This window comes from Ranitomeya variabilis, chromosome 2 (assembly GCF_051348905.1).
Source record: "Ranitomeya variabilis isolate aRanVar5 chromosome 2, aRanVar5.hap1, whole genome shotgun sequence".
Taxonomy (NCBI): domain Eukaryota; kingdom Metazoa; phylum Chordata; class Amphibia; order Anura; family Dendrobatidae; genus Ranitomeya; species Ranitomeya variabilis.
Window position 1 is genome coordinate 684659109 of NC_135233.1, and position 26736 is coordinate 684685844.

Here is a 26736-nt window from a genome sequence, read left to right on the forward strand (position 1 = left end):
GGGGTTGTATGTGACTGCAGACTGAGGAGTTCTCACAGTGTTCACAGTGCACGCTGTCAGAATTAGTCTGTACCTGGGAGTGGGAAGTCATGTGTCTTCAAGTATGTAATTTACATACATCTGGCCACATTCTGACTAGAGCTGTCTTACTTTGCTCAGTTCACTTGTATTGAGTAAGGTTGCACACATCTAGTCAGCACGTGACTAAATATATGCAAATTGCATTCTTGCAGTCATGCGTCCGTACACTCCTGGCTCAGGTACCGGAAAAACCTGCAGCGTGCACAATGCACGCACTGAGGATTCACAGGTCTGAAGTCACATATAGTGACTGCAGACTTGAGCCCCAAGCCTTAACAACCCTTTCATATTCAACAGACAGATGTTTAGTATGAAATTCACCTTTGTTTTCGAACCACAACTTCAAGCTTTTTCAGAACTGTTTTCTTTTTTTTGGGGGGGGGTTGCACTTGTTCTTTCCTCCCTTTTTTTCCAAGAGCTATAACTTTTACACTTTCCCATTGACATAGCTGTATGAGTGCTTATTTTTGCAAGTTGTAGTTTTTCATTTTACCGTATAATGTACTACATAAATGGAATGTAAAAGCCAAGTGCTGTGAAATGGTCAACAAAAAGCCCATATTCTTTGGATTTTGCATCCAAAATGTAGTTGTGACATACATATAATATTATTATGCAATATTTTGAAAATATATTCTTCTCATCTGATTCAAATGTATGTGTGAAAGCTTTTATATACATTTTAAAAATGTGAAGAAATAAGCTAAGTAAAAATTTACTGCTTCCAAAACCAGTATGAATACAACAATAAAATAAAAATAATTAAAAAATTCTTAAAGAATTATTCCCACTTGTGACATTTTTAGTTTATCCAAAGGGATCCACAACTTAAATAGTAATCAAGACAAATATAAAATATAAAATGTTTAAGTATAACGGTTTTTAATTTTTTTACCTTTTAAGGATCTGGTGATTTTTCATTTTTGCACTTACATTTTTCTCTGGCCTTCTTCCAAGAGCCATAACTTTTTTATTTTTCCATTAACATAGGCAAATGAAAGCTTTTTTATGTAAGATGAGTTGTAGCTTTGAATTATATGATTAATTTGATCATACAATGTACTGAAGAAGAGGAAAAAAATGTGTGGTGAAATTGCGAAAAAAAATAAATAAATGTAACTCTTTTTGGGCTTTTGCCATTTTAATTTTTTTTCCTCTTTGCAACATAATTCTAAAATAATTGTATACATTAATGGATCAAAATATTACATACACTTTATTTTTATTAATTTGTTTTTAATTTTTTTTTACTTTATTTTTTAATCCACTTATGGGACTTGAAAGCACAACATTTCAATTGATTACACTATATACTCAGATACCAGAGTATTTCAGTATTTCAGTATTTCAGTCAGTGACCATACAGGTAAGACTGGATTTTACCATTCTATTACCTGTATGCCCATACTAAGAGATCAAAATCATCCAGGAGTTGACTGTTTCCCTTTAAGCCATCTCATGGTATCCTGTACCTGAAAAGTACTGAGGCCTGACCACTTTTAAATTACAAATCAAATAGCAAACAAGGCTATCAAGGAAATCTACAGTACAAGGAAGCATTGTAAAGCGTTGTGTATAATTTCCCTCACTGCAACATCCTCAGTTTATTTATCACAGGATGTTTTAAACACTGACTGAAAAGCATTTTTTGTGGGCTAGCAAGGAAGTCTTCCCGAAGTAAACCAGATGTGAGATCAATGAGTTGAAATTAAGTCTTTCCCTAACAATAAGGGATGTGTTCTTTCAATGAGAAATGTCACTCAAATGTTTGGAGAGTCTATCATCATAAGACTTTAAACAATTGTGTCTTGTCCAATCTTTGCGTTGACGGCATCTAAGTGAGCTCTTTGTTGAAGAAATTGAATAAATGTATCTGTCACACACGATATGATATAATAATACAAATGATATAACACATCTTTAATTGTTTGCAGGCTCTTAATCATGAACAACCAGATGGAATCCATGTATTTGCTGTTCTTCTTCATGCTCATCAAGCTGGCCAAGTTCTACGTGCACGACATTTCAGGAAAGGAGAAGAGCAAAAATTACTTGCCTATGACAATGAGTTTGACTTCAATTTCCAAGAGTTCCAGTATTTAGAAGAAGAGCGAATCATTCTACCTGTAAGTTTTCTTGTCTCCTAGCCTGCACCTGCTGTGGGCATTTGGCAAGATTCAAACTGCTACGTCACTGGCACATTCTTCTATCTGTATTATTACCAGATCGCATTAGGCTTCTTTGGTTCTGAAAATCCAGAATAAATCAAGATTCTATGGTTATTTGAGTTTGGTTCAGATGTTTTGTATTTAGATGTAACGTGTTGCTTCAAATAACACTATCCACTCGGGCACTATTCTCTGTGACTTTCAATTCTTATTTATCTGTAATTATTATATCCTGACATGTTTGTTAGAATTTTTTTAAAGTCTGTGTACAGTGCCAGCAAAAAGATATTGGTAACGAGAAATAGCAGGTGAACTGCCATAGTCCATGATAGGTTGAGAGGGCATTTCAGGGTATTTCAACTGTTTTGGGATAACAGGAAGTAAAGACCACTGGGGACTGTGATTGATATTTATTTAAATGAAACCATTCTAGCCACTTTACAGAACTGTCTCTTTGGACAACCCATTATGACTTAACCCCAACAATTTTTCTTATGTTTTTACAGGGTGATCATTTAATTACTGAGTGTCAGTACAACACAAAAGGCAGATCCACTATGACATGGGTAAGAAAATATGGTATACTTCATTCTCTATCTCTTTTGGTTTTCACCTCATATTTATCCTAGATTCCATATATTGAGAAATAGCCACCTCGAAAGGCTTGAATCAAACTTAACAGCAGAAAACAAGCTGAGGATGAAGCGATGATCTAGCCTGCTCATCGTCCTCCATCTTGTTGTTCCTATGAAGCATAACACTGCCATTTATTTTTTTATTATACACTGGGGCAAAAAAGTATTTAGTCAGTCATCAATAGTGCAAGTTCCACCACTTAAAAAGATGAGAGGCGTCTGTAATTTACATCATAGGTAGACCTCAACTATGGGAGACAAACTGAGAAAAAAAAATCCAGAAAATCACATTGTCTGTTTTTTTATCATTTTATTTGCATATTATGGTGGAAAATAAGTATTTGGTCAGAAACAAACAATCAAGATTTCTGGCTCTCACAGACCTGTAACTTCTTCTTTAAGAGTCTCCTCTTTCCTCCACTCATTACCTGTAGTAATGGCATCTGTTTAAACTTGTTATCAGTATAAAAAGACACCTGTGCACACCCTCAAACAGTCTGACTCCAAACTCCACTATGGTGAAGACCAAAGAGCTGTCAAAGGACACCAGAAACAAAATTGTAGCCCTGCACCAGGCTGGGAAGACTGAATCTGCAATAGCCAACCAGCTTGGAGTGAAGAAATCAACAGTGGGAGCAATAATTAGAAAATGGAAGACATTCAAGACCACTGATAATCTCCCTCGATCTGGGGCTCCACGCAAAATCCCACCCCGTGGGGTCAGAATGATCACAAGAACGGTGAGCAAAAATCCCAGAACCACGCGGGGGGACCTAGTGAATGAACTGCAGAGAGCTGGGACCAATGTAACAAGGCCTACCATAAGTAACACACTACGCCACCATGGACTCAGATCCTGCAGTGCCAGACGTGTCCCACTGCTTAAGCCAGTACATGTCCGGGCCCGTCTGAAGTTTTCTAGAGAGCATTTGGATGATCCAGAGGAGTTTTGGGAGAATGTCCTATGGTCTGATGAAACCAAACTGGAACTGTTTGGTAGAAACACAACTTGTCGTGTTTGGAGGAAAAAGAATACTGAGTTGCATCCATCAAACACCATACCTACTGTAAAGCATGGTGGTGGAAACATCATGCTTTGGGGCTGTTTCTCTGCCAAGGGGCCAGGACGACTAATCCGGGTACATGAAAGAATGAATGGGGCCATGTATCGTGAGATTTTGAGTGCAAACCTCCTTCCATCAGCAAGGGCATTGAAGATGAAACGTGGCTGGGTCTTTTAACATGACAATGATCCAAAGCACACCACCAGGGCAACAAAGGAGTGGCTTCGTAAGAAGCATTTCAAGGTCCTGGAGTGGCCTAGCCAGTCTCCAGATCTCAACCCTATAGAAAACCTTTGGAGGGAGTTGAAAGTCCGTGTTGCCAAGCGAAAAGCCAAAAACATCACTGCTCTAGAGGAGATCTGCATGGAGGAATGGGCCAACATACCAACAACAGTGTGTGGCAACCTTGTGAAGACTTACAGAAAACGTTTGACCTCTGTCATTGCCAACAAAGGATATATTACAAAGTATTGAGATGAAATTTTGTTTTTGACCAAATACTTATTTTCCACCATAATATGCAAATAAAATGATAAAAAAACAGACAATGTGATTTTCTGGATTTTTTTTCTCAGTTTGTCTCCCATAGTTGAGGTCTACCTATGATGTAAATTACAGATGCCTCTCATCTTTTTCAGTGGTGGAACTTGCACTATTGCTGACTGACTAAATACTTTTTTGCCCCACTGTATACTATAATAATAAAGGATTGCAGTACATTAGTACAGGCTATCAAACAATTACGAGTTTAGGTCAGTTAAAAAATTTTAAAAAGTAGCTTAGAATGTTTAATATATGTATAAAAAAATAAAAGTATAAATCACTCCTCTTTATTTTTGGAAATTCATATATTAAAGAAAATATATTGAGTATTGCAATGTTCTTAAAAGTCCAACCTATCAAAATACCAAATTAAATAACCAGCAACCTAAGCAGAGTACAGAAAAAAACCTGAAACATCAAAACACTGTAATAAAATGTAATAAAAGCATAAGCACTCCAAATAGTATCAGTAATAACATCCACACTTGATATAAAAATCATACCCTAAACAGCTCCTTCAAAGGGAAAATGTAAAAGTTTTGGATCTCAGAAAAGGGTGATGACATATCTAAAGTTAAAATTTTCAAAGTAATGGAACTTGGAGGAAAGGGATGAACTAACAAGAGTCCAAAAACAAAAACAGCTGCATCTTCGAGAGTTTAAGTGTTTTGATTCTTCTTATTTTAGGACCACACCTTTCCCCAGCCACCCGACTTCCTGATTGTTGGGGGTGGGTGCTCCTGAATAATTGTCAGTTTGAACCAACAGTATCAAGACACCGCTGTCTCAAATTGTGCTTTCTCAGTACTGTTATATAATTCCGATTTTGCTTTGCAGCATTACATGCGCTGTGACTTTGAAAGTAGCCAGGATTGGGAGCTAATTCCGGCGATCCCACTTAGTCCCAGTGTTAGGGTTTGCTCACATCTGACCATAAAATCGGTGAATGCAATGTGAGAAAAAAAAATCACATTGCACTCGCAACAATGTTATTCAATTTGGCAGTGTTCATATGCGAGTTTTTCCTCAACTGGTATTGGGCTGAGGAAAAAAATTGCAGCATTATGCATATGGCTTGTAAAATGGCTGAGACTCACCAACGCAAGTTAATGGGTGCGATAAAAAAAATTGCATGGCACACTGATCTAATGGGAAACCCAATATTTCACTAACCAAGTACAATAAAGAATAGAATAGATAAAATAAGTATATACATAGATAGAAAGATGTCAGTGAGATATATAAATAGTGCCGTGTGTGTAGCTTACTGTACATATATTTAGTTAATAAATACATTAAGTAATTAAATAATTTAAAAAATGATTAAATAATTAATAAAATAAAAAATAGCATGTGGTCCCCTATCTATCTATTTAGCTATATCTGTATATAAAATTGCTTTATTAGTTAGAACACTGAATTGAAATGATAGTGAATTACGGTAAGTAAAAGCTGATGTTAAAAACGCATTGCCTAAGGATTACATGCTCATATTATACGGATGCTAGGTGAGGAAAATAACACAAACTTGCATAGCGTATCCTAATGCTTACAAGCTGTTTTGGATCGAGATGGAAAGCATTACCATGTTTTACCTCCACTGTCTTGTGGCTCGTCTTCTCGCCTATGAACTGTAAATGCAAAAAGTGAACATTTTAGAATGGTGACTAGGGTTGAGCGAAACGGGTCGATCATTTTCAAAAGTCGCCGACTTTTGGCTAAGTCGGCGCCTCATGAAACCCGATCCGACCCCTGTGCTTGTCGGCCATGCGGTACGCGACTTTCGCGCCAAAGTCGCGTTTCAATGACGCGAAAAGCGCCATTTCTCAGCCAATGAAGGTGAACGCAGAGTGTGGGCAGCGTGATGACATAGATCCTGGTCCCCACCATCTTAGAGAAGGGCATTGCAGTGATTGGCTTGCTGTCTGCGGCGTCACAGGGGCTATAAAGGGGCGTTCCCGCCGACCGCCATCTTACTGCTGCTGATCTGAGCTTAGGGACAGGTTGCTGCCGCTTCGTCAGAAGCAGGGAGAGCGTTTGGCAGGGTCCACTAACCACCAAACCGCTTGTGCTGCAGCGATTTCCACTGTCCAACACCACCTTCGGTGTGCAGGGACTGTGGAAGCTATTTTTTTTTTTTTTCCCCTCAGCGCTGTAGCTCATTGGGCTGCCCTAGAAGGCTCCGTGATAGCTGTATTGCTGTGTGTACGCCACTGTGGAAACCAACTGCTTTTTTCAAAGCACATATCCTCTTGTTCCTTCCTTTCTGCACAGCTATCTTTTTTGTTTGTCCACACTTTTTATTTAATTTGTGCATCAGTCCACTCCTATTGCTGCCTGCCATACCTGGCTTACATTACTGCAGGGAGATAGTAATTGTAGGACAGTCCCTGTTTTTTTTTTGTTTTTTTTGTGGGAGATTAAGATTGGCATTTCTGCTACAGTGCCATCCCTGTGTGTGCCATCTCTCACTGAGTGGGCCATAGAAAGCCTATTTATTTTTTCCGTGATTTGTGTTCTAAATTCTACCTCAACACAAAAACACTACATCAATCAGTGGGAGAAAAATATTGGCCTCAGTCAGGGCTTGTGTGCCACTGCTGTGTGTGCTATCTCTCATTCAGTGGGCTATAGCAAGCCTATTTTTTTTTTTTTTTTTTTTAATATTATTTGGTTTCTAAAGTCTCCCTGAAAAAAAAAAAATACCTAAAAAAACAGTGGGAGAGTAATATTGCCCTTTCAGCTTGTGTGCCAGTCTTGACTCCTGGGTGTGCCACCTCTCTCCCTCTCATTCAGTGGGCCATAGAAAGCCTATTTATTTTTTTTTAAAAATATTATTGGGTTTCTAAAGTCTCCCTTAAAAAACAAAAAATACATAAAAAAACAGTGGGAGAGTAATATTGCCCTTTCAGCTTGTGTGCCAGGCTTGACTCCTGGGTGTGCCACCTCTCTCCCTCTCATTCAGTGGGCCATAGAAAGCCTATTTATTTTTTTTTTAAATATTATTGGGTTTCTAAAGTCTCCCTGAAAAAAAAAATACATAAAAAAACAGTGGGAGAGTAATATTGCCCTTTCAGCTTGTGTGCCAGTCTTGACTCCTGGGTGTGCCACCTCTCTCCCTCTCATTCAGTGGGCCATAGAAAGCCTATTTATTTATTTTTTTAAATATTATTGGGTTTCTAAAGTCTCCCTTAAAAAACAAAAAATACATAAAAAAACAGTGGGAGAGTAATATTGCCCTTTCAGCTTGTGTGCCAGTCTTGACTCCTGGGTGTGCCACCTCTCTCCCTCTCATTCAGTGGGCCATAGAAAGCCTATTTATTTATTTTTTTTAAATATTATTGGGTTTCTAAAGTCTCCCTTAAAAACAAAAAATACATAAAAAAACAGTGGGAGAGTAATATTGCCCTTTCAGCTTGTGTGCCAGTCTTGACTCCTGGGTGTGCCACCTCTCTCCCTCTCATTCAGTGGGCCATAGAAAGCCTATTTATTTTTTTTTTTAAATATTATTGGGTTTCTAAAGTCTCCCTTAAAAAACAAAAAATACATAAAAAAACAGTGGGAGAGTAATATTGCCCTTTCAGCTTGTGTGCCAGTCTTGACTCCTGGGTGTGCCACCTCTCTCCCTCTCATTCAGTGGGCCATAGAAAGCCTATTTATTTATTTTTTTTAAATATTATTGGGTTTCTAAAGTCTCCCTTAAAAACAAAAAATACATAAAAAAACAGTGGGAGAGTAATATTGCCCTTTCAGCTTGTGTGCCAGTCTTGACTCCTGGGTGTGCCACCTCTCTCCCTCTCATTCAGTGGGCCATAGAAAGCCTATTTATTTATTTTTTTAAATATTATTGGGTTTCTAAAGTCTCCCTTAAAAAACAAAAAATACATAAAAAAACAGTGGGAGAGTAATATTGCCCTTTCAGCTTGTGTGCCAGTCTTGACTCCTGGGTGTGCCACCTCTCTCCCTCTCATTCAGTGGGCCATAGAAAGCCTATTTATTTATTTTTTTAAATATTATTGGGTTTCTAAAGTCTCCCTTAAAAAACAAAAAATACATAAAAAAACAGTGGGAGAGTAATATTGCCCTTTCAGCTTGTGTGCCAGTCTTGACTCCTGGGTGTGCCACCTCTCTCCCTCTCATTCAGTGGGCCATAGAAAGCCTATTTATTTTTTTTTAAAATATTATTGGGTTTCTAAAGTCTCCCTTAAAAAACAAAAAATACATAAAAAAACAGTGGGAGAGTAATATTGCCCTTTCAGATTGTGTGCCAGTCTTGACTCCTGGGTGTGCCACCTCTCTCCCTCTCATTCAGTGGGCCATAGAAAGCCTATTTATTTATTTTTTTAAATATTATTGGGTTTCTAAAGTCTCCCTTAAAAAACAAAAAATACATAAAAAAACAGTGGGAGAGTAATATTGCCCTTTCAGCTTGTGTGCCAGTCTTGACTCCTGGGTGTGCCACCTCTCTCCCTCTCATTCAGTGGGCCATAGAAAGCCTATTTATTTATTTTTTTAAATATTATTGGGTTTCTAAAGTCTCCCTTAAAAAACAAAAAATACATAAAAAAACAGTGGGAGAGTAATATTGCCCTTTCAGCTTGTGTGCCAGGCTTGACTCCTGGGTGTGCCACCTCTCTCCCTCTCATTCAGTGGGCCATAGAAAGCCTATTAATTTTTTTTAAAAATATTATTGGGTTTCTAAAGTCTCCCTTAAAAAACAAAAAATACATAAAAAAAACAGTGGGAGAGTAATATTGCCCTTTCAGCTTGTGTGCCAGTCTTGACTCCTGGGTGTGCCACCTCTCTCTTATTCAGTGGGCCATAGAAAGCATTTTTTTTTTTTCCTTGATTTGTGTTCTAAAATCTACCTCAACACAAAAACACTACATCAATCAGTGGGAGAAAAATATTGGCCTCAGTCAGGGCTTGTGTGCCACTGCTGTGTGTGCTATCTCTCATTCAGTGGGCTATAGAAAGCCTATTTATTTATTTATTTTTTTTCTTATTATTTGGTTTCTAAAGTCTCCCTGAAAAAAAAAAAAAAAAAACATAAAAAAACAGTGGGAGAGTAATATTGCCCTTTCAGCTTGTGTGCCAGTCTTGACTCCTGGGTGTGCCACCTCTCTCCCTCTCATTCAGTGGGCCATAGAAAGCCTATTTATTTATTTTTTTAAATATTATTGGGTTTCTAAAGTCTCCCTTAAAAAACAAAAAATACATAAAAAAACAGTGGGAGAGTAATATTGCCCTTTCAGCTTGTGTGCCAGGCTTGACTCCTGGGTGTGCCACCTCTCTCCCTCTCATTCAGTGGGCCATAGAAAGCCTATTTATTTTTTTTTTTTAAATATTATTGGGTTTCTAAAGTCTCCCTGAAAAAAAAAAAATACATAAAAAAACAGTGGGAGAGTAATATTGCCCTTTCAGCTTGTGTGCCAGTCTTGACTCCTGGGTGTGCCACCTCTCTCCCTCTCATTCAGTGGGCCATAGAAAGCCTATTTATTTTTTTTTTAAAATATTATTGGGTTTCTAAAGTCTCCCTGAAAAAAAAAAAAATACATAAAAAAACAGTGGGAGAGTAATATTGCCCTTTCAGCTTGTGTGCCAGTCTTGACTCCTGGGTGTGCCACCTCTCTCCCTCTCATTCAGTGGGCCATAGAAAGCCTATTTATTTTTTTAAAAAAATATTATTGGGTTTCTAAAGTCTCCCTTAAAAAACAAAAAATACATAAAAAAACAGTGGGAGAGTAATATTGCCCTTTCAGCTTGTGTGCCAGTCTTGACTCCTGGGTGTGCCACCTCTGTCTCTCATTCAGTGGGCCATAGAAAGGCTATTTTTTTTTTTGGTTTTTTTAATATTATTTGGTTTCTAAAGTCTCCCTGAAATAAAAAAAAAACTTAAAAAAACAGTGGGAGAGTAATATTGCCCTTTCAGCTTGTGCGCCAGTCTTGACTCCTGGGTGTGCCACCTCTCTCCCTCTAATTGTGGGCCATAGAAAGCCTTTTTTTTTTTTTTTTAATATTATTTGGTTTCTAAAGTCTCCCTGAGAAAAAAAAAAAAAATAATTAGGTGGGAGATTAATATTGACATTAGTGCTTGAGTGACAGTCCTGCGTGTGTGTCATCTCTGTGATTTTGTGCCACAGAAAACAGAGTGTGTAACATTGTGCCTGATTTTCCTTGTGGTCTCACCAACCTGTTAAGGGATATTGAAATCATACTGAAGTTATAGCTCACCGTGTAAGTTGTTTGACAGCAACAAATAAAGTTACTTTGGTTAAGATTTTAAAACAATGAGGAAGTCTGGTGCAAGAGGTCGTCGTGGGTTGTCAGCTGGTAATGATGGTAGTGGTAGTGGAGCATCAGGTGGTCGTGGGGATAAAAATATTCCACCTAAGTCTGGAGCTGTGGAGCCAGTTTCGTCGTCAGGCTACACAAGGCCTCGAACGCTCTCTTTTCTGGGAGTAGGAAAACCGCTTTTAAAGGCGGAGCAGCAACAGCAAGTTTTGGCTTACATTGCAGACTCAGCCTCTAGCTCTTTTGCCTCCTCTTCCGAAACTGGTAAATGTAAAAGCAGCGCGTCGCTTGTGGATGTTCACGGTCAGGGACAAGTCGCTTCCTTGTCCTCCTCAGCAAAAACTACAACAAGAGAGAAGGATGCAGCAGGCGACACAACGGGTCACTCCATGGAGCTCTTTACACATACCGTCCCTGGCTTAGAAAGTGAAACATTTAACAGGCCATGCCCATTACAAGTATATTCTGACATGGAGTGCACTGATGCACAGCCACAGCCAGAGTACTATGCTGCTCCTTTGACTCAGACCACCACATTGCCCTCTCAGGGTACAGATCCACAATCAGACCCTGATGAGACTATGTTGCCCCGCCACGAACGCTATACCACCGACCGACACAGTGACACAGACGAAGTTGCACACGAGCTCGAAGAGGAGGTAATAGATGACCCAGTTATTGACCCCGATTGGCAGCCATTGGGGGAACAGGGTGCAGGCGGCAGTAGTTCAGAAGCGGAGGTGGAGGAGGGGCCGCAGCAGGCATCAACATCGCAACAGGTTCCATCTGCCGGGCCCGTATCTGGCCCAAAACGCGTGTCAAAGCCAAAACCTGTTGGAGCACAGCGTTGCCATCCGGTTAAAGCTCAGTCTGCAATCCCTGAAAAGGGATCCGAGTCTAGGAAGAGTGCAGTCTGGCATTTTTTTAAACAACATCCAACTGATCAGCGCAAAGTCATCTGTCAAAAATGTTCAACTAGCTTAAGCAGAGGTCAGAATCTGAAAAGTCTAAATACTAGTTGCATGCATAGACACTTAACCACCATGCATTTTCAAGCCTGGACTAACTACCAAACGTCCCTCAAGGTTGTAGCACCCTCGGCCAATGAAGCTAGTCAGCAACGCAACATCCCTTCCGTCACTGTAAGGCCACCATTTTCCGCACCACCGGCAGTATCTGTGCAGGTTTCTTTGCCAGCCAAAAGCAGTCAGGGTCAGGGAATCACCAGTTTTGTAGGAGGAAATATTGCATCTAGGGCACCGGCGGAAACAATACCGTCTCCAACCGTCTCTCAGTCTGCCATGTACACCGGCACACCCGAAAGTTCCACGATCTCCAGCTCTCCAGTCCAGCTCACCCTACATGAGACTCTGGTTAGAAAAAGGAAGTACTTATCCTCGCATCCGCGTACACAGTGTTTTAACGCCCACATAGCTAGACTAATCTCGTTAGAGATGATGCCCTACCGGTTAGTTGAAAGCGAAGCTTTCAAAGCCCTGATGGAGTACGCTGAACCACGATACGAGCTACCCAGTCGACACTTTTTTTCCAGAAAAGCCATCCCAGCCCTGCACCAGCATGTTAAACAGCGCATCGTCCATGCACTCAGGCAATCTGTGAGTACAAAGGTGCACCTGACTACAGATGCATGGACCAGTAGGCATGGCCAGGGACGTTATGTGTCCATCACGGCACACTGGGTGAATGTGGTGGATGCAGGGTCCACAGGCGACATCAATTTAGGGACAGTTGTGCCTAGCCCACGGTCTAGGAAACAGTTGGCTGTAGGCGTTCGCACCCCCTCCTCCTCCTCCTCCTCGTCCTCCTGCAGAAGCTACAGCTCTTCCACAGAACGCAGTCTGCCAACCACTCCATCGGCAGATGACACTGTTGCACACCAGTTGTCCCATTATGGGCCAGCTACTGCCAAGCATCAGCAGGCTGTATTGGCTATGAAGTGCTTGGGCGACAACAGACACACCGCGGAAGTTCTGTCCGAGTTCTTGCAACAAGAAACACAGTCGTGGCTGGGCACAGTAGATCTTGAGGCAGGCAAGGTAGTGAGTGATAACGGAAGGAATTTCATGGCTGCCATCTCCCTTTCCCAACTGAAACACATTCCTTGCCTGGCTCACACCTTAAACCTGGTGGTGCAGTGCTTATTGAAAACTTATCCTGGGTTCTCCGACCTGCTCCTCAAAGTGCGTGCACTTTGCTCACATATCCGACGTTCGCCTGTACACGCCAGCCGTATGCAGACCTATCAGCGGTCTTTGAACCTTCCCCAGCATCGCCTAATCATAGACGTTGCAACAAGGTGGAACTCAACACTGCACATGCTTCAGAGACTGTGCGAACAGAGGCGTGCTGTTATTTATTTGTGGGAGGATACACGGGCAGGCAGTAGGATGGCAGACATGGAGTTGTCAGGTGTGCAGTGGTCTAAGATACAAGACATGTGTCAAGTCCTTCAGTGTTTTGAGGAATGCACACGGCTGGTTAGTGCAGACAACGCCGTAATAAGCATGAGCATCCCCCTAATGCGTCTGCTGATGCAAAGTTTGACGCACATAAAGGAGCAGGCGTCTGCACCAGAGGAAGAGGAAAGCCTTGATGACAGTCAGCCATTGTCTGGTCAGGGCAGTGTACAGGACGAGGTAGCGGGCGAAGAGGAGGTGGAGGACGAGGAGGATGATGGGGATGAGTATATTTTTAATGCCGAACCTTTCCCGGGGGCACAGGAAATTGGTTGCGTGTCACGGCCGGGTTCTGGTTTTTTGAGGGACACAAGTGACGTAGATTTGCCTGCAACTGCCCCTCAACCAATCACAACCGGAGATTTGACAACTGGAACTTTGGCCCACATGGCGGATTATGCCTTACGTATCCTAAAAAGGGACACACGCATTACGAAAATGATGAACGATGACGATTACTGGTTGGCCTGCCTCCTTGATCCACGCTATAAAGGCAAATTGCAAAATATTATGCCACATGAGAACTTGGAACTAATATTAGCAACCAAACAATCAACTCTTGTTGACCGTTTGCTTCAGGCATTCCCAGCACACAGCGCACGTGATCGTTCTCACACGAGCTCCAGGGGGCAGCAGACTAGGAGTGTTAGGGGTGCACACATCAGAAGTGGCGTTGGACAGAGGGGTTTTCTGACCAGGTTGTGGAGTGATTTTGCTATGACCGCAGACAGGACAGGTACTGCTGCATCAATTGAAAGTGACAGGAGACAACATTTGTCCAGTATGGTTACTAACTATTTTTCATCCCTTATCGATGTTCTCCCTCAACCGTCATTCCCATTTGATTACTGGGCCTCCAAATTAGACACCTGGCCAGAATTGGCAGAATATGCATTGCAGGAGCTTGCTTGCCCGGCAGCAAGTGTCCTATCAGAAAGAGTATTCAGTGCTGCAGGTTCAATATTAACCGAAAAAAGGACTCGTCTGGCTACCCAAAATGTTGACGATCTAACATTCATTAAAATGAACCACAACTGGATTTCGAAATCTTTTGCCCCACCTTGCCCGGCCGACACCTAGCTTTCCTATGAAAGGCTCTTGCCTGTGAATTACTTTTCTAATGTCTAATTTGCTGCAGCTGATTGTACAGCATACGACATGTTTACACCTCCCTAAATGGCCAAACTCCCCACACGGGGCCGTGGTATCGCGACTTGGCGCAAGCACCCGTGAGACTGCTGTTTGTCTGAAGAGGTGGGTGTGCTCGCTTTTGGTTGACGGCATTGCTACTGGGTCCCTCATAGTACAATGTAGTGTCTCTGGCGGTGGTGGTGCACACCCAACGTCAGACACACCGTTGTAACATGAGGGGCCCTGGGGCGGTCCCGCCGGCCTCTAGAGAGTTCCCCCCTACCCCAGCTCAAAATGTGCTCTACCACATGCAAAATTATGTCGCACAGCTCCACCAATCTTTAGTCTATTCGCTGACATCATTCAATGTCTGGCACTGACAATACAAATTTTTAGACATCTACGATGCAACTTAAAGTAGTCTGTGTCTGTGTCCTATATTGGCACCATTAAATAGTTACTGCCAAATTACTATGTCAGAAACTCAGCAGATGAGCCCACCCCTGTACCTAAGTATGCCACCTTTTTTTTTGTTTTGGTTGTTTTGCGAGACATTAACATCTATTTATATTTTGGGAGTACTGGGACAGACACTCCTTGCACTACTCCTCCACTCACCACCAAGCTGCCCGTGTATCCATGTAACCGCTGTAAAACTGCCATGAGCCTATTGTTTGTTATTTTAGGCCTTTGAAGCCTGTCTGCGGTCCCTCCTTCCACTAGTCCTCCACTGGCCAGACCACTGCTGCCCGTGTACCCCTGGAACCAATTATAAAGTGCCTACAGCCAGCCCATTTTTTTATGTTAGGCCTTTGAAGCCTGTCTGCGGTCCCTCCTTCCACTAGTCCTCCACTGACCAGACCACTGCTGCCCGTGTACCCCTGGAACCAATTATAAAGTGCCTACAGCCAGCCCATTTTCTTATGTTAGGCCTTTGAAGCCTGTCTGCGGTCCCTCCTTCCACTAGTCCTCCACTGGCCAGACCACTGCTGCCCGTGTACCCCTGGAACCAATTATAAAGTGCCTACAGCCAGCCCATTTTCTTATGTTAGGCCTTTGAAGCCTGTCTGCGGTCCCTACTTTAAATACTCCTCCACTGACCACCAAGCTGCCTGCCCGTGTATCCATGTAACCGCTGTAAAACTGCCATGAGCCTATTGTTTGTTATGTTAGGCCTTTGATAGCCTGTCTGCGGTCCCTACTTTAAATACTCCTCCACTCACCACCAAGCTGCCTGCCCGTCTATCCATGTAACCGCTGTAAAACTGCAATGAGCCTATTGTTTGTTATTTTAGGCCTTTGATAGCCTGTCTGCGGCCCCTACTTGCAATACTCCTCCACTGACCACAATGCTGCCTGGAGTGCCTGCCTGTGTATCCATGTAACCGATGTAAAACTGCCATGACTGCCTACTGTTTGTTATTTTAGGCCTTTGATAGCCTGTCTGCAGCCCCTACTTGCAATACTCCTCCACTGACCACACCAATGCTGCCCGTGTACCCCTGGAACCTATTTAAAAGTTCATAGAGCCTAGTTATATATTTTATTTACTATTAATAAGGCCATGATGGACTACGCTGTACCACGCTACAAGCTAACCAGTCGACACTTCTTTTGCGAGAAAAGCCATCCCAACCCTCCACCAGCATGTAGAAGACCGCATTGTCCATGCACTCTGGCAATCTGTGAGTACAAAGGTGCACCTGACAACAGACGCATGGACCTGTAGGCATGGCCACGGAAGATTACGTGTCCATTACGGCGCAATGGGTTAATGTGGTGGATGCATGGTCCACAGGGGACAGCCTACTAAGTCTGTCTGCAGTCCCTAATTCAAATTGTCCTCCACTGTCTAAATCGGAGCTTCCACCTTCTGGCTTTCGGCCTATAGTATCAGAAATTAAACTGCATTTGGCCTTCAACTTTGGTTAGGGCCTACTAACGGCTTCTGCCCCTCCCTGGTGTTGCCCTCAACTAAATAAAGCTGAGCTTCAACCTTCCGGCTCTCATTAAGTGGTTTTAAAAAAAAAAATGGTGGTTAGGGCCTACTAACGGCTTCTGCCCCTCCCTGGTGTTGCCCTCAACTAAATAAAGCTGAGCTTCAACCTTCTGCTCCAAATTACCATTTTAAAAAATGCAATAGGCTTTTCCGGCCTACTAAAGGTGTCTGTCTGTGTGCCCCTGCCTGGTGTTGTCCTCAACTAAATAAAGCTGAGCTTCAACCTTCCGGCTCTCATTAAGTGGTTTTAAAAAAAAAAAATGGTGGTTAGGGCCTACTAACGGCTTCTGCCCCTCCCTGGTGTTGCCCTCAACTAAATAAAGCTGAGCTTCAACCTTCTGCTCCAAATTACCATTTTAAAAAATGCAATAGGCTTTTCCGGCCTACTAAAGGTGTCTGTCTGTGTGCCCCTGCCTGGTGTTGTCCTCAACTAAATAAAGCTGAGCTTCAACCTTCTGCTCCAAATTACCATTTTAAAAAATGCAATAGGCTTTTCCGGCCTACTAAAGGTGTCTGTCTGTGTGCCCCTGCCTGGTGTTGTCCTCAACTAAATAAAGCTGAGCTTCAACCTTCTGCTCCAAATTACCATTTTAAAAAATGCAATAGGCTTTTCCGGCCTACTAAAGGTGTCTGTCTGTGTGCCCCTGCCTGGTGTTGTCCTCAACTAAATAAAGCTGAGCTTCAACCTTCTGCTCCAAATTACCATTTTAAAAAATGCAATAGGCTTTTCCGGCCTACTAAAGGTGTCTGTCTGTGTGCCCCTGCCTGGTGTTGTCCTCAACTAAATAAAGCTGAGCTTCAACCTTCTGCTCCAAATTACCATTTTAAAAAATGCAATAGGCTTTTCCGGCCTACTAAAGGTGTCTGTCTGTGTGCCCCTGCCTGGTGTTGTCCTCAACTAAATAAAGCTGAGCTTCAACCTTCCGGCTCTCATTAAGTGGTTTTAAAAAAAAAAAATGGTGGTTAGGGCCTACTAACGGCTTCTGCCCCTCCCTGGTGTTGCCCTCAACTAAATAAAGCTGAGCTTCAACCTTCTGCTCCAAATTACCATTTTAAAAAATGCAATAGGCTTTTCCGGCCTACTAAAGGTGTCTGTCTGTGTGCCCCTGCCTGGTGTTGTCCTCAACTAAATAAAGCTGAGCTTCAACCTTCTGCTCCAAATTACCATTTTAAAAAATGCAATAGGCTTTTCCGGCCTACTAAAGGTGTCTGTCTGTGTGCCCCTGCCTGGTGTTGTCCTCAACTAAATAAAGCTGAGCTTCAACCTTCTGCTCCAAATTACCATTTTAAAAAATGCAATAGGCTTTTCCGGCCTACTAAAGGTGTCTGTCTGTGTGCCCCTGCCTGGTGTTGTCCTCAACTAAATAAAGCTGAGCTTCAACCTTCTGCTCCAAATTACCATTTTAAAAAATGCAATAGGCTTTTCCGGCCTACTAAAGGTGTCTGTCTGTGTGCCCCTGCCTGGTGTTGTCCTCAACTAAATAAAGCTGAGCTTCAACCTTCTGCTCCAAATTACCATTTTAAAAAATGCAATAGGCTTTTCCGGCCTACTAAAGGTGTCTGTCTGTGTGCCCCTGCCTGGTGTTGCCCTCAACTAAATAAAGCTGAGCTTCAACCTTCTGCTCCAAATTACCATTTTAAAAAATGCAATAGGCTTTTCCGGCCTACTAAAGGTGTCTGTCTGTGTGCCCCTGCCTGGTGTTGTCCTCAACTAAATAAAGCTGAGCTTCAACCTTCCGGCTCTCATTAAGTGGTTTTAAAAAAAAAAAATGGTGGTTAGGGCCTACTAACGGCTTCTGCCCCTCCCTGGTGTTGCCCTCAACTAAATAAAGCTGAGCTTCAACCTTCTGCTCCAAATTACCATTTTAAAAAATGCAATAGGCTTTTCCGGCCTACTAAAGGTGTCTGTCTGTGTGCCCCTGCCTGGTGTTGTCCTCAACTAAATAAAGCTGAGCTTCAACCTTCTGCTCCAAATTACCATTTTAAAAAATGCAATAGGCTTTTCCGGCCTACTAAAGGTGTCTGTCTGTGTGCCCCTGCCTGGTGTTGTCCTCAACTAAATAAAGCTGAGCTTCAACCTTCCGGCTCTCATTAAGTGGTTTTAAAAAAAAAAAATGGTGGTTAGGGCCTACTAACGGCTTCTGCCCCTCCCTGGTGTTGCCCTCAACTAAATAAAGCTGAGCTTCAACCTTCTGCTCCAAATTACCATTTTAAAAAATGCAATAGGCTTTTCCGGCCTACTAAAGGTGTCTGTCTGTGTGCCCCTGCCTGGTGTTGTCCTCAACTAAATAAAGCTGAGCTTCAACCTTCCGGCTCTCATTAAGTGGTTTTAAAAAAAAAAAATGGTGGTTAGGGCCTACTAACGGCTTCTGCCCCTCCCTGGTGTTGCCCTCAACTAAATAAAGCTGAGCTTCAACCTTCTGCTCCAAATTACCATTTTAAAAAATGCAATAGGCTTTTCCGGCCTACTAAAGGTGTCTGTCTGTGTGCCCCTGCCTGGTGTTGTCCTCAACTAAATAAAGCTGAGCTTCAACCTTCTGCTCCAAATTACCATTTTAAAAAATGCAATAGGCTTTTCCGGCCTACTAAAGGTGTCTGTCTGTGTGCCCCTGCCTGGTGTTGTCCTCAACTAAATAAAGCTGAGCTTCAACCTTCTGCTCCAAATTACCATTTTAAAAAATGCAATAGGCTTTTCCGGCCTACTAAAGGTGTCTGTCTGTGTGCCCCTGCCTGGTGTTGTCCTCAACTAAATAAAGCTGAGCTTCAACCTTCCGGCTCTCATTAAGTGGTTTTAAAAAAAAAAAATGGTGGTTAGGGCCTACTAACGGCTTCTGCCCCTCCCTGGTGTTGCCCTCAACTAAATAAAGCTGAGCTTCAACCTTCTGCTCCAAATTACCATTTTAAAAAATGCAATAGGCTTTTCCGGCCTACTAAAGGTGTCTGTCTGTGTGCCCCTGCCTGGTGTTGTCCTCAACTAAATAAAGCTGAGCTTCAACCTTCCGGCTCTCATTAAGTGGTTTTAAAAAAAAAAAATGGTGGTTAGGGCCTACTAACGGCTTCTGCCCCTCCCTGGTGTTGCCCTCAACTAAATAAAGCTGAGCTTCAACCTTCTGCTCCAAATTACCATTTTAAAAAATGCAATAGGCTTTTCCGGCCTACTAAAGGTGTCTGTCTGTGTGTCCCTGCCTGGTGTTGTCCTCAACTAAATAAAGCTGAGCTTCAACCTTCCGGCTCTCATTAAGTGGTTTTAAAAAAAAAAAAATGGTGGTTAGGGCCTACTAACGGCTTCTGCCCCTCCCTGGTGTTGCCCTCAACTAAATAAAGCTGAGCTTCAACCTTCTGCTCCAAATTACCATTTTAAAAAATGCAATAGGCTTTTCCGGCCTACTAAAGGTGTCTGTCTGTGTGCCCCTGCCTGGTGTTGTCCTCAACTAAATAAAGCTGAGCTTCAACCTTCTGCTCCAAATTACCATTTTAAAAAATGCAATAGGCTTTTCCGGCCTACTAAAGGTGTCTGTCTGTGTGCCCCTGCCTGGTGTTGTCCTCAACTAAATAAAGCTGAGCTTCAACCTTCTGCTCCAAATTACCATTTTAAAAAATGCAATAGGCTTTTCCGGCCTACTAAAGGTGTCTGTCTGTGTGCCCCTGCCTGGTGTTGTCCTCAACTAAATAAAGCTGAGCTTCAACCTTCCGGCTCTCATTAAGTGGTTTTAAAAAAAAAAAATGGTGGTTAGGGCCTACTAACGGCTTCTGCCCCTCCCTGGTGTTGCCCTCAACTAAATAAAGCTGAGCTTCAACCTTCTGCTCCAAATTACCATTTTAAAAAATGCAATAGGCTTTTCCGGCCTACTAAAGGTGTCTGCCCCTCCCTGGTGTTGTCCTCAACTGAACAAAGCTGAGCTTCCACATTCTGGCTTTCGCCCTATACTATCAGATATTAAACTGCATTTGGCCTACTAGTGTGGTTAGGCCCTTGAAACAGTGTCTGCTGCTCTTGGGTTTGCTACTCCACTGAACAAAGCAATGCCGCCTGTTTAGTCCTGTTACCAATTTTGAACTGCATGTAGCCTACTTTATTCTTTGGCCCTATATCTGTTTCCTCCTCATCCTGCCCATTGCCCAGCCACTGCTAAATGAGTCTGCTGGTACATTGACCTAGACCACTACATTCCCCTTGTACTCTACACAGCCAGAATCTGACCCTGCTGAAAGTAAGGTTCCCCTTCCCGCATGTTATACCACCTTACACAGGGACAAAGAGGAAGGTGCAGATGAAAGTGCAGGTTCCTTCATCAGGTGGGGGGGCATACTCGTTGGCGACGTCACTGGCACAGGGCCCCTCAGAGTACGCAAAAGTGTCGCTGCTGGTGGGAGGCGCCCCCGCCATGCAAACACACCGCCGTACTTTGAGGGGCCCTGTGCCAGTGGCAATGCGAACGAGTGGGCCCCCCCCTGCTTGCTCAGGATCACAGCACTTGCAACTTTTAAATACTTACCTTTCCCTGCAACACCGCCGTGACGTAGTCCGCATTTCCTGGGCCCACGAAAAACTTGAGCCAGCCCTACTCCCCCCACAACTTTCCCCCAATTCCCTATGCCCAACTATTATTATACAGTTAATTAAGATTGGCAAGCTTCAGAAACAAGAATGGATGTTTTTGGCATTAAAATGGGCACTGTAGGTGTTTTCCTGGCCTCCACTCACTGCCGACTATGCTTCCCCATTGACTTGCATTGGGTTTCGTGTTTCGGTCGATCCCCGACTTTTAGCGATAATCGGCCGACTGCACTCGACTCGACTCTGGACAAAATCGGGTTTCCCAAAACCCTACTCGATCTTAAAAAAATGAAAGTCGCTCAACCCTAATGGTGACAAATTTTAATAATGAGTAAAAGTGAAAATTGCTTGATATTACAGCCACTTTTCTATCATATCCATCTTTAAAGATATCAATATCTACCCAATATTAATACGTAATACTAATACTTAATATTAATACATGATACTTTAACATAATAATAGTATTAATGCGTAATACTATTCACCCAATTGCATGTCCCACAGTCCCTGGACACAGCTGCAACACTACATGGATCCACAAAGTGATGAGATGTTGAAAATATAATATTCTCTGTCATTCTTAAAAACCACAAGCAAATTACATTTTTTCCATTCAAGCTTAAAATAGCTAGCAACTTCCTTAGTTATTCCAATATTAATATAATCAACTAACCACATCTACTGTACAAAAGAATTCACAATTAAATTGTTATTTATAGATGCAAATTTATAAAGAATGAGCATTTTTACAGCAAAGCGGTTATTGACTGCTTAGTAATCCAGAATAGTTGATAATTTTACACCCATCTCATCCCAGTGTTACTTTTGTAAAATAAAGTTTGTGTAATCTTGTAAGGCAGACGTCCCAAACCTGTGGCTCGCGGGCCCATGATGTGTGTGGTTAGCTGTTGTTTGCCAAGTTGGTGCATTAACACTAGAGATGAGCGAACATCGTCGGCTTCCCCCTTATTTGGAAAATTATAGCGCTTACCGAAGAAGCTGCATCGGGAACCCGGAAACCTAGTGCATTCCCGATGATCAGCTGTTCGGCGCCACAGCTGCATGTGTCGTGGCTATATGACAGTCAAGTGGAACGCCTGTTAGGGCCATGTGATGCTCGGTACCGGGCAAGACACAGTTCTTAAAGGGGAAGGTCACGGCAGCGGTGACCCGGTCTGTGGCCCTGGGCGTCCAATTAAAGGGGGATCAAGTGTAGTGGGAAATTGTTTGTGACGCCACCTGTGGTACTCGGCAAATAAAAGATGTTAGCCGACGCTACTGGAAGAATCCGCTGTGTCTGATGGTGATGCAGCAGAGTTGGTACAGCTCTCCACAGGCAGAGCTTTAGTCCCAGAGCACTTAGGTTGTAAATGATGGTGATGCTGATGGTGGATGTGGTGCAGGGTGGATGGCACAGTAAATAAATGTGAGGACACAGCGTGGTGCAGTTTCCAATGCTTTACTCACAGTTCTTAGTTGCCCCAGCCGGGGTGCTGTGTCCTCTAGGTTTGTGGTCCAGCCAGTTCTCAAGCAATTTGGAAACACTTTCCAGAACCCTTTTTCTACGTTCCTTTCTCTGGCTGTCTCTCTGCTCTGGCTTTACCTCTCCTGCCTTGCACCTGCCACACAGTGTCCCAAGCCAGCAGCATCGGATCTTGTCAGGTGGCGAGGTCTAAGTCCCCCTGGATCCTATATGGCTGCCTTTTCAGCAAATGTGTGCAGATGTGATTGTGCTTCCTGCAAAAGCCACAGTCTCCGGTTATTTAGCTGAGTCCTTGGTTTCTTTACTAGAATAGGTCCAGTCCCCTTGCCTGTGACCTGGTCCCTCCACCTGACTCTGGTCAGTGTGAATGCAAGCCCCATGGGTAGATTTCTCACTACCTGTGCCTTTAGGACCCCTTCTGTCCTTCTGGGAGCTTCCTTCTGCTTCTCCCTCTCACTTCTCTGTTCTGTTTGAACTGCAGATCCTCATGTCTGCTCAGCTCCCCTCCCCTCACAATCTGACTAACTTTCCCTCCTAATTTGCTCCTCCCCTACTCTACCTACCCCACCCACTCCTCCAACACCCTTTCCTATCTAGCCTGAGATGAGGCCATCCTCCCTTAGGGTACGCCCAGGTGCCCTGACTGAAATGTCTAGTGTTGGATGCAGGTGTTTGGTTCTGTGCCATGCCCCCTCCTTACCTGAGAGCAGAATACCACACCTCTGGATGAGGTGCAGTACTCTGTGGTGACTGGACCCTCATGGGAACACAAGCATGTGTTGTTACTGTCACACAGCCGTGACACATGCAGCTGCAGCGCCGAACAGCTGTTCATCGGGACTGCACCAGGTTTCCGGGTTCCCGATGCAGCTTCTTCGGTAAGTGCTATAACTTGCCGAATAAGGAGGGATCCGACGATGTTCGCTCATTTCTAGTGTTAATGCATCAATTTGGCAAACAACAGCTAACTACACACATCATAGGCCCACGAGCCACAGGTTTGAGATTTCTGCCTTACAAGATTACTCAAACTTTATTTTACAAAGGTAACAAGGGAAGCTTTGGCTGACATTAGACTGGTAATGGGGGGTTCTGGGTGACACAATGGCTGTAGAGGATGGACATACCGAATGTAGCTCGCAGCCATCTCTCAAAGCTGAATGTGTCTTTCAAGGTAAGAAAGGTCGAGGACCACTGTTGTAACAAATCTCAGCTTACATCTCATTTTTATTAGAATGATCATAAAATAGCAGCCTTAATGAATTTATGCTTACTAGGTATAGCTTTATAAAACTATTACTATTTGAATACTATTTATATTATTGCAAGAAATATTTTTAATCATACTTAGTAATAATATTGTACATCTTGTTGAAATTTTAGGGTGGCCTGAGTGCAAGAGATGAAATGTGTCTTTCCTATTTAATTTATTATCCAAAAATTGATCTTGCCCGATGTGAAAGTATCCCAGAAATTAAAGAGCAGCTTCAGTTCATCGGAGTGAGGGAAATATACAAACCAGTCACGTAAGTAAAAAACAAACATACAGTATAACGTATATAAAAATGAATAATTCATTACAACAAAAATGTGATAGTTGTTTTACCATGAACAAAAAATAGCCAATCTGGAATTATCTACTTATCTCCTTAGGTAATCAAATTATCTACAACTCCATAATGATTGGTATTTATCAAAAAGGCAATAATTATTTCATAAACTACAATTACTGTTTTTTTTTTTCAGATTACACTGGTCAACAGCATTTTTGGTGCCAAAGATATTTCATCGAATTTACGGTATTTTTGGGGTGCTGATTCTGAATATGTCATCAGTTTTGCCAGATTGGCTCAAGTTTTTGAGATTTTTGGTATCTTATTTATAGCACTTGTTGGTAAATGCGACGCATCATCTCATTAATTTCTTTGGATTAGTACTTGAACTGAGCAGTTCTCAATATAGTTTTGTGTTAATTAGTGTTCTAAAAGTTTGTTCATAGCTTGATTTTTGCACTAACTTTATGTTGTTGTCTGTTTTCCAGTGAAAAGCATGAACTCATCAAGAAGAAGTTGTCTTAACGATCCAGACTCATTCTGTTACATTTGTGGTGAATACACACTGCCAAAACATAGAAGAAACATAACAGACTTCGTAAAAAAAGTGTATTTTGCCTATTTTGGGGTTATGCTTGAGGACCAAGACAAGTTTTGGGCACCACACATAGTGTGCAAAGCATGTATCGAATTATTACGAAAATGGAGCAAAGGACAAAGAAAAAGCTTCAAATTTGGTGTTCCAATGGTGTGGAGAGAGCCAAAAAATCATCATGATGACTGTTATTTATGGTAAACACAGGTACAGGCACATCTTCACAATGAGGGACAGGCCTTCTTGCAGATTCCATGTTACTCCCATTTTCGTTTCTTATGCTTATTGAATCCTTGCACTTGCACTGCACAGAAATAACAGTCATCATGATGATTTTTTGGCTCTCTCCACACCATTGGAACACCAAATTTGAAGCTTTTTCTTTGTCCTTTGCTCCATTTTCGTAATAATTCGATACATGCTTTGCACACTATGTGTGGTGCCCAAAACTTGTCTTGGTCCCCAAGCATAACCCCAAAATAGGCAAAATACACTTTTTTTACGAAGTCTGTTATGTTTCTTCTATGTTTTGGCAGTGTGTATTCACCACAAATGTAACAGAATGAGTCTGGATCGTTAAGACAACTTCTTCTTGATGAGTTCATGCTTTTCACTGGAAAACAGACAACAACATAAAGTTAGTGCAAAAATCAGGCTATGAACAAACTTTTAGAACACTAATTAACACAAAACTATATTGAGAACTGCTCAGTTCAAGTACTAATCCAAAGAAATTAATGAGATGATGCGTCGCATTTACCAACAAGTGCTATAAATAAGATACCAAAAATCTCAAAAACTTGAGCCAATCTGGCAAAACTGATAGCATATTCAGAATCAGCACCCCAAAAATACCCCAAATTCATTAAAATATTTTGGACACCAGAAAAAAATTTTTTTTTTGTTGACCTGTGTTATAAAAAGCACTTTTTTTCCCCAAATTTGGCAGGAAAATAGGGTTGTGTCTCATAATGCGAATGTATTTTACAGGGAAAGTGGGTGACTGAAATGGAGAAGGATCACAGGAGGCTGGATCACTGATGCAGGAGGCCGATGGCGACAGGAGTAGGGTGATGCTGTGGGCTCCGTGTTCGGATGAGGGGTGCCCAGGCCATGTGAGGCTGCAGGCCCTCATCTCCTGATATCATGGCTCATGAGATTTCAATCTGCGCATGCTCTGCCTCTAGCGGCCAATTTCCCAAAGCCCACTACAGGGAAATCAATGGGAAGGATACTCCAACATTTCATGAAAGCTCAGGGCCCACAGCCATGCACCGCTGGGACACCCCCTCCTCCCAGTACAAGGTCCACAGCATCATCCCACACCTGCCATCACTAGCCTCCTGCAGCAGCGACCCTGCCTCCTGTGAACTCTGCTCCACCGCAGTCGCCACCCTGTCTTCGGCAAGCTGCTGTAAAATTGGACTACAAGATGCACGTTTAGAAAGTACATTTGCCACAGGGCAGGCCAGCATCTCCAAGGCATAACGTGCATACTCTGGCTATGTGTTCAATTTGGAGACAGAAGTTAAATGGGGCAGACTCATCACTCATTACTTGGAGACATGCGGACACATACTCTTCCACCATGTTGTTGAAACATATGAGATGGTGGTTCTAGATGTTGTGATAGGTTGAGGAAGGTTTTCCACATTTCATCCAGGCTAATGCTCCCTTTCGAGGGGCTGGCAGTGTGCCAGCTGCATAGGCGACTTCTTCCTCCTTTGCCTTGGTCTTTCACTGAGCCACCGCTGTCAGGTGGGAATGCTATGAGTAATGCATTGACCAGCATGCTCTATTATTCCTTCCTGTTGTTTCCTATCCCACTCCAGTGATGAAAGTAAGGATAGTACATTGTCCTTGTAGCGAGGATCCAGCAGGGTGGACACCCAATAATCAGCACTGGTAACAATCCAGGAAACACGGCAGTCATTGCGCAAGCAAAGCAGCATTTATTAGCTCATGTGAGCCAGGCTGCCAAAGGCAATGACAAGCTCTCAGTGGGAAGGGTATCGTCTGGATTCTCTGTATCCCCAGCTATGCTACAATGATGCGTATGAGCTGCTTTGAGTGCCAACCTGCTGTGGACATAATTCCGCCTCCTCGTCCACCAAAACTGTCCCCTGGCTAGACAGTTGTTTACCTGGCCGCT

General features: G+C 42.7%; 1 protein-coding gene across 2 annotated transcripts in view; it reads left to right on the forward strand.

Annotated features, from left to right (window-relative positions):
* MOXD1 (monooxygenase DBH like 1) overlaps nucleotides 1-26736 on the forward strand; it is a 323635-nt gene that overhangs the window by 285588 nt on the left and 11311 nt on the right. For both annotated transcript variants that reach the window (XM_077292824.1, XM_077292823.1), the window contains exons 8-10: nucleotides 2016-2207; nucleotides 2756-2815; nucleotides 23820-23962. In XM_077292824.1, the coding sequence (XP_077148939.1) occupies nucleotides 2016-2207; nucleotides 2756-2815; nucleotides 23820-23962 (395 nt within the window). The remainder of the gene's footprint in view (nucleotides 1-2015; nucleotides 2208-2755; nucleotides 2816-23819; nucleotides 23963-26736) is intronic.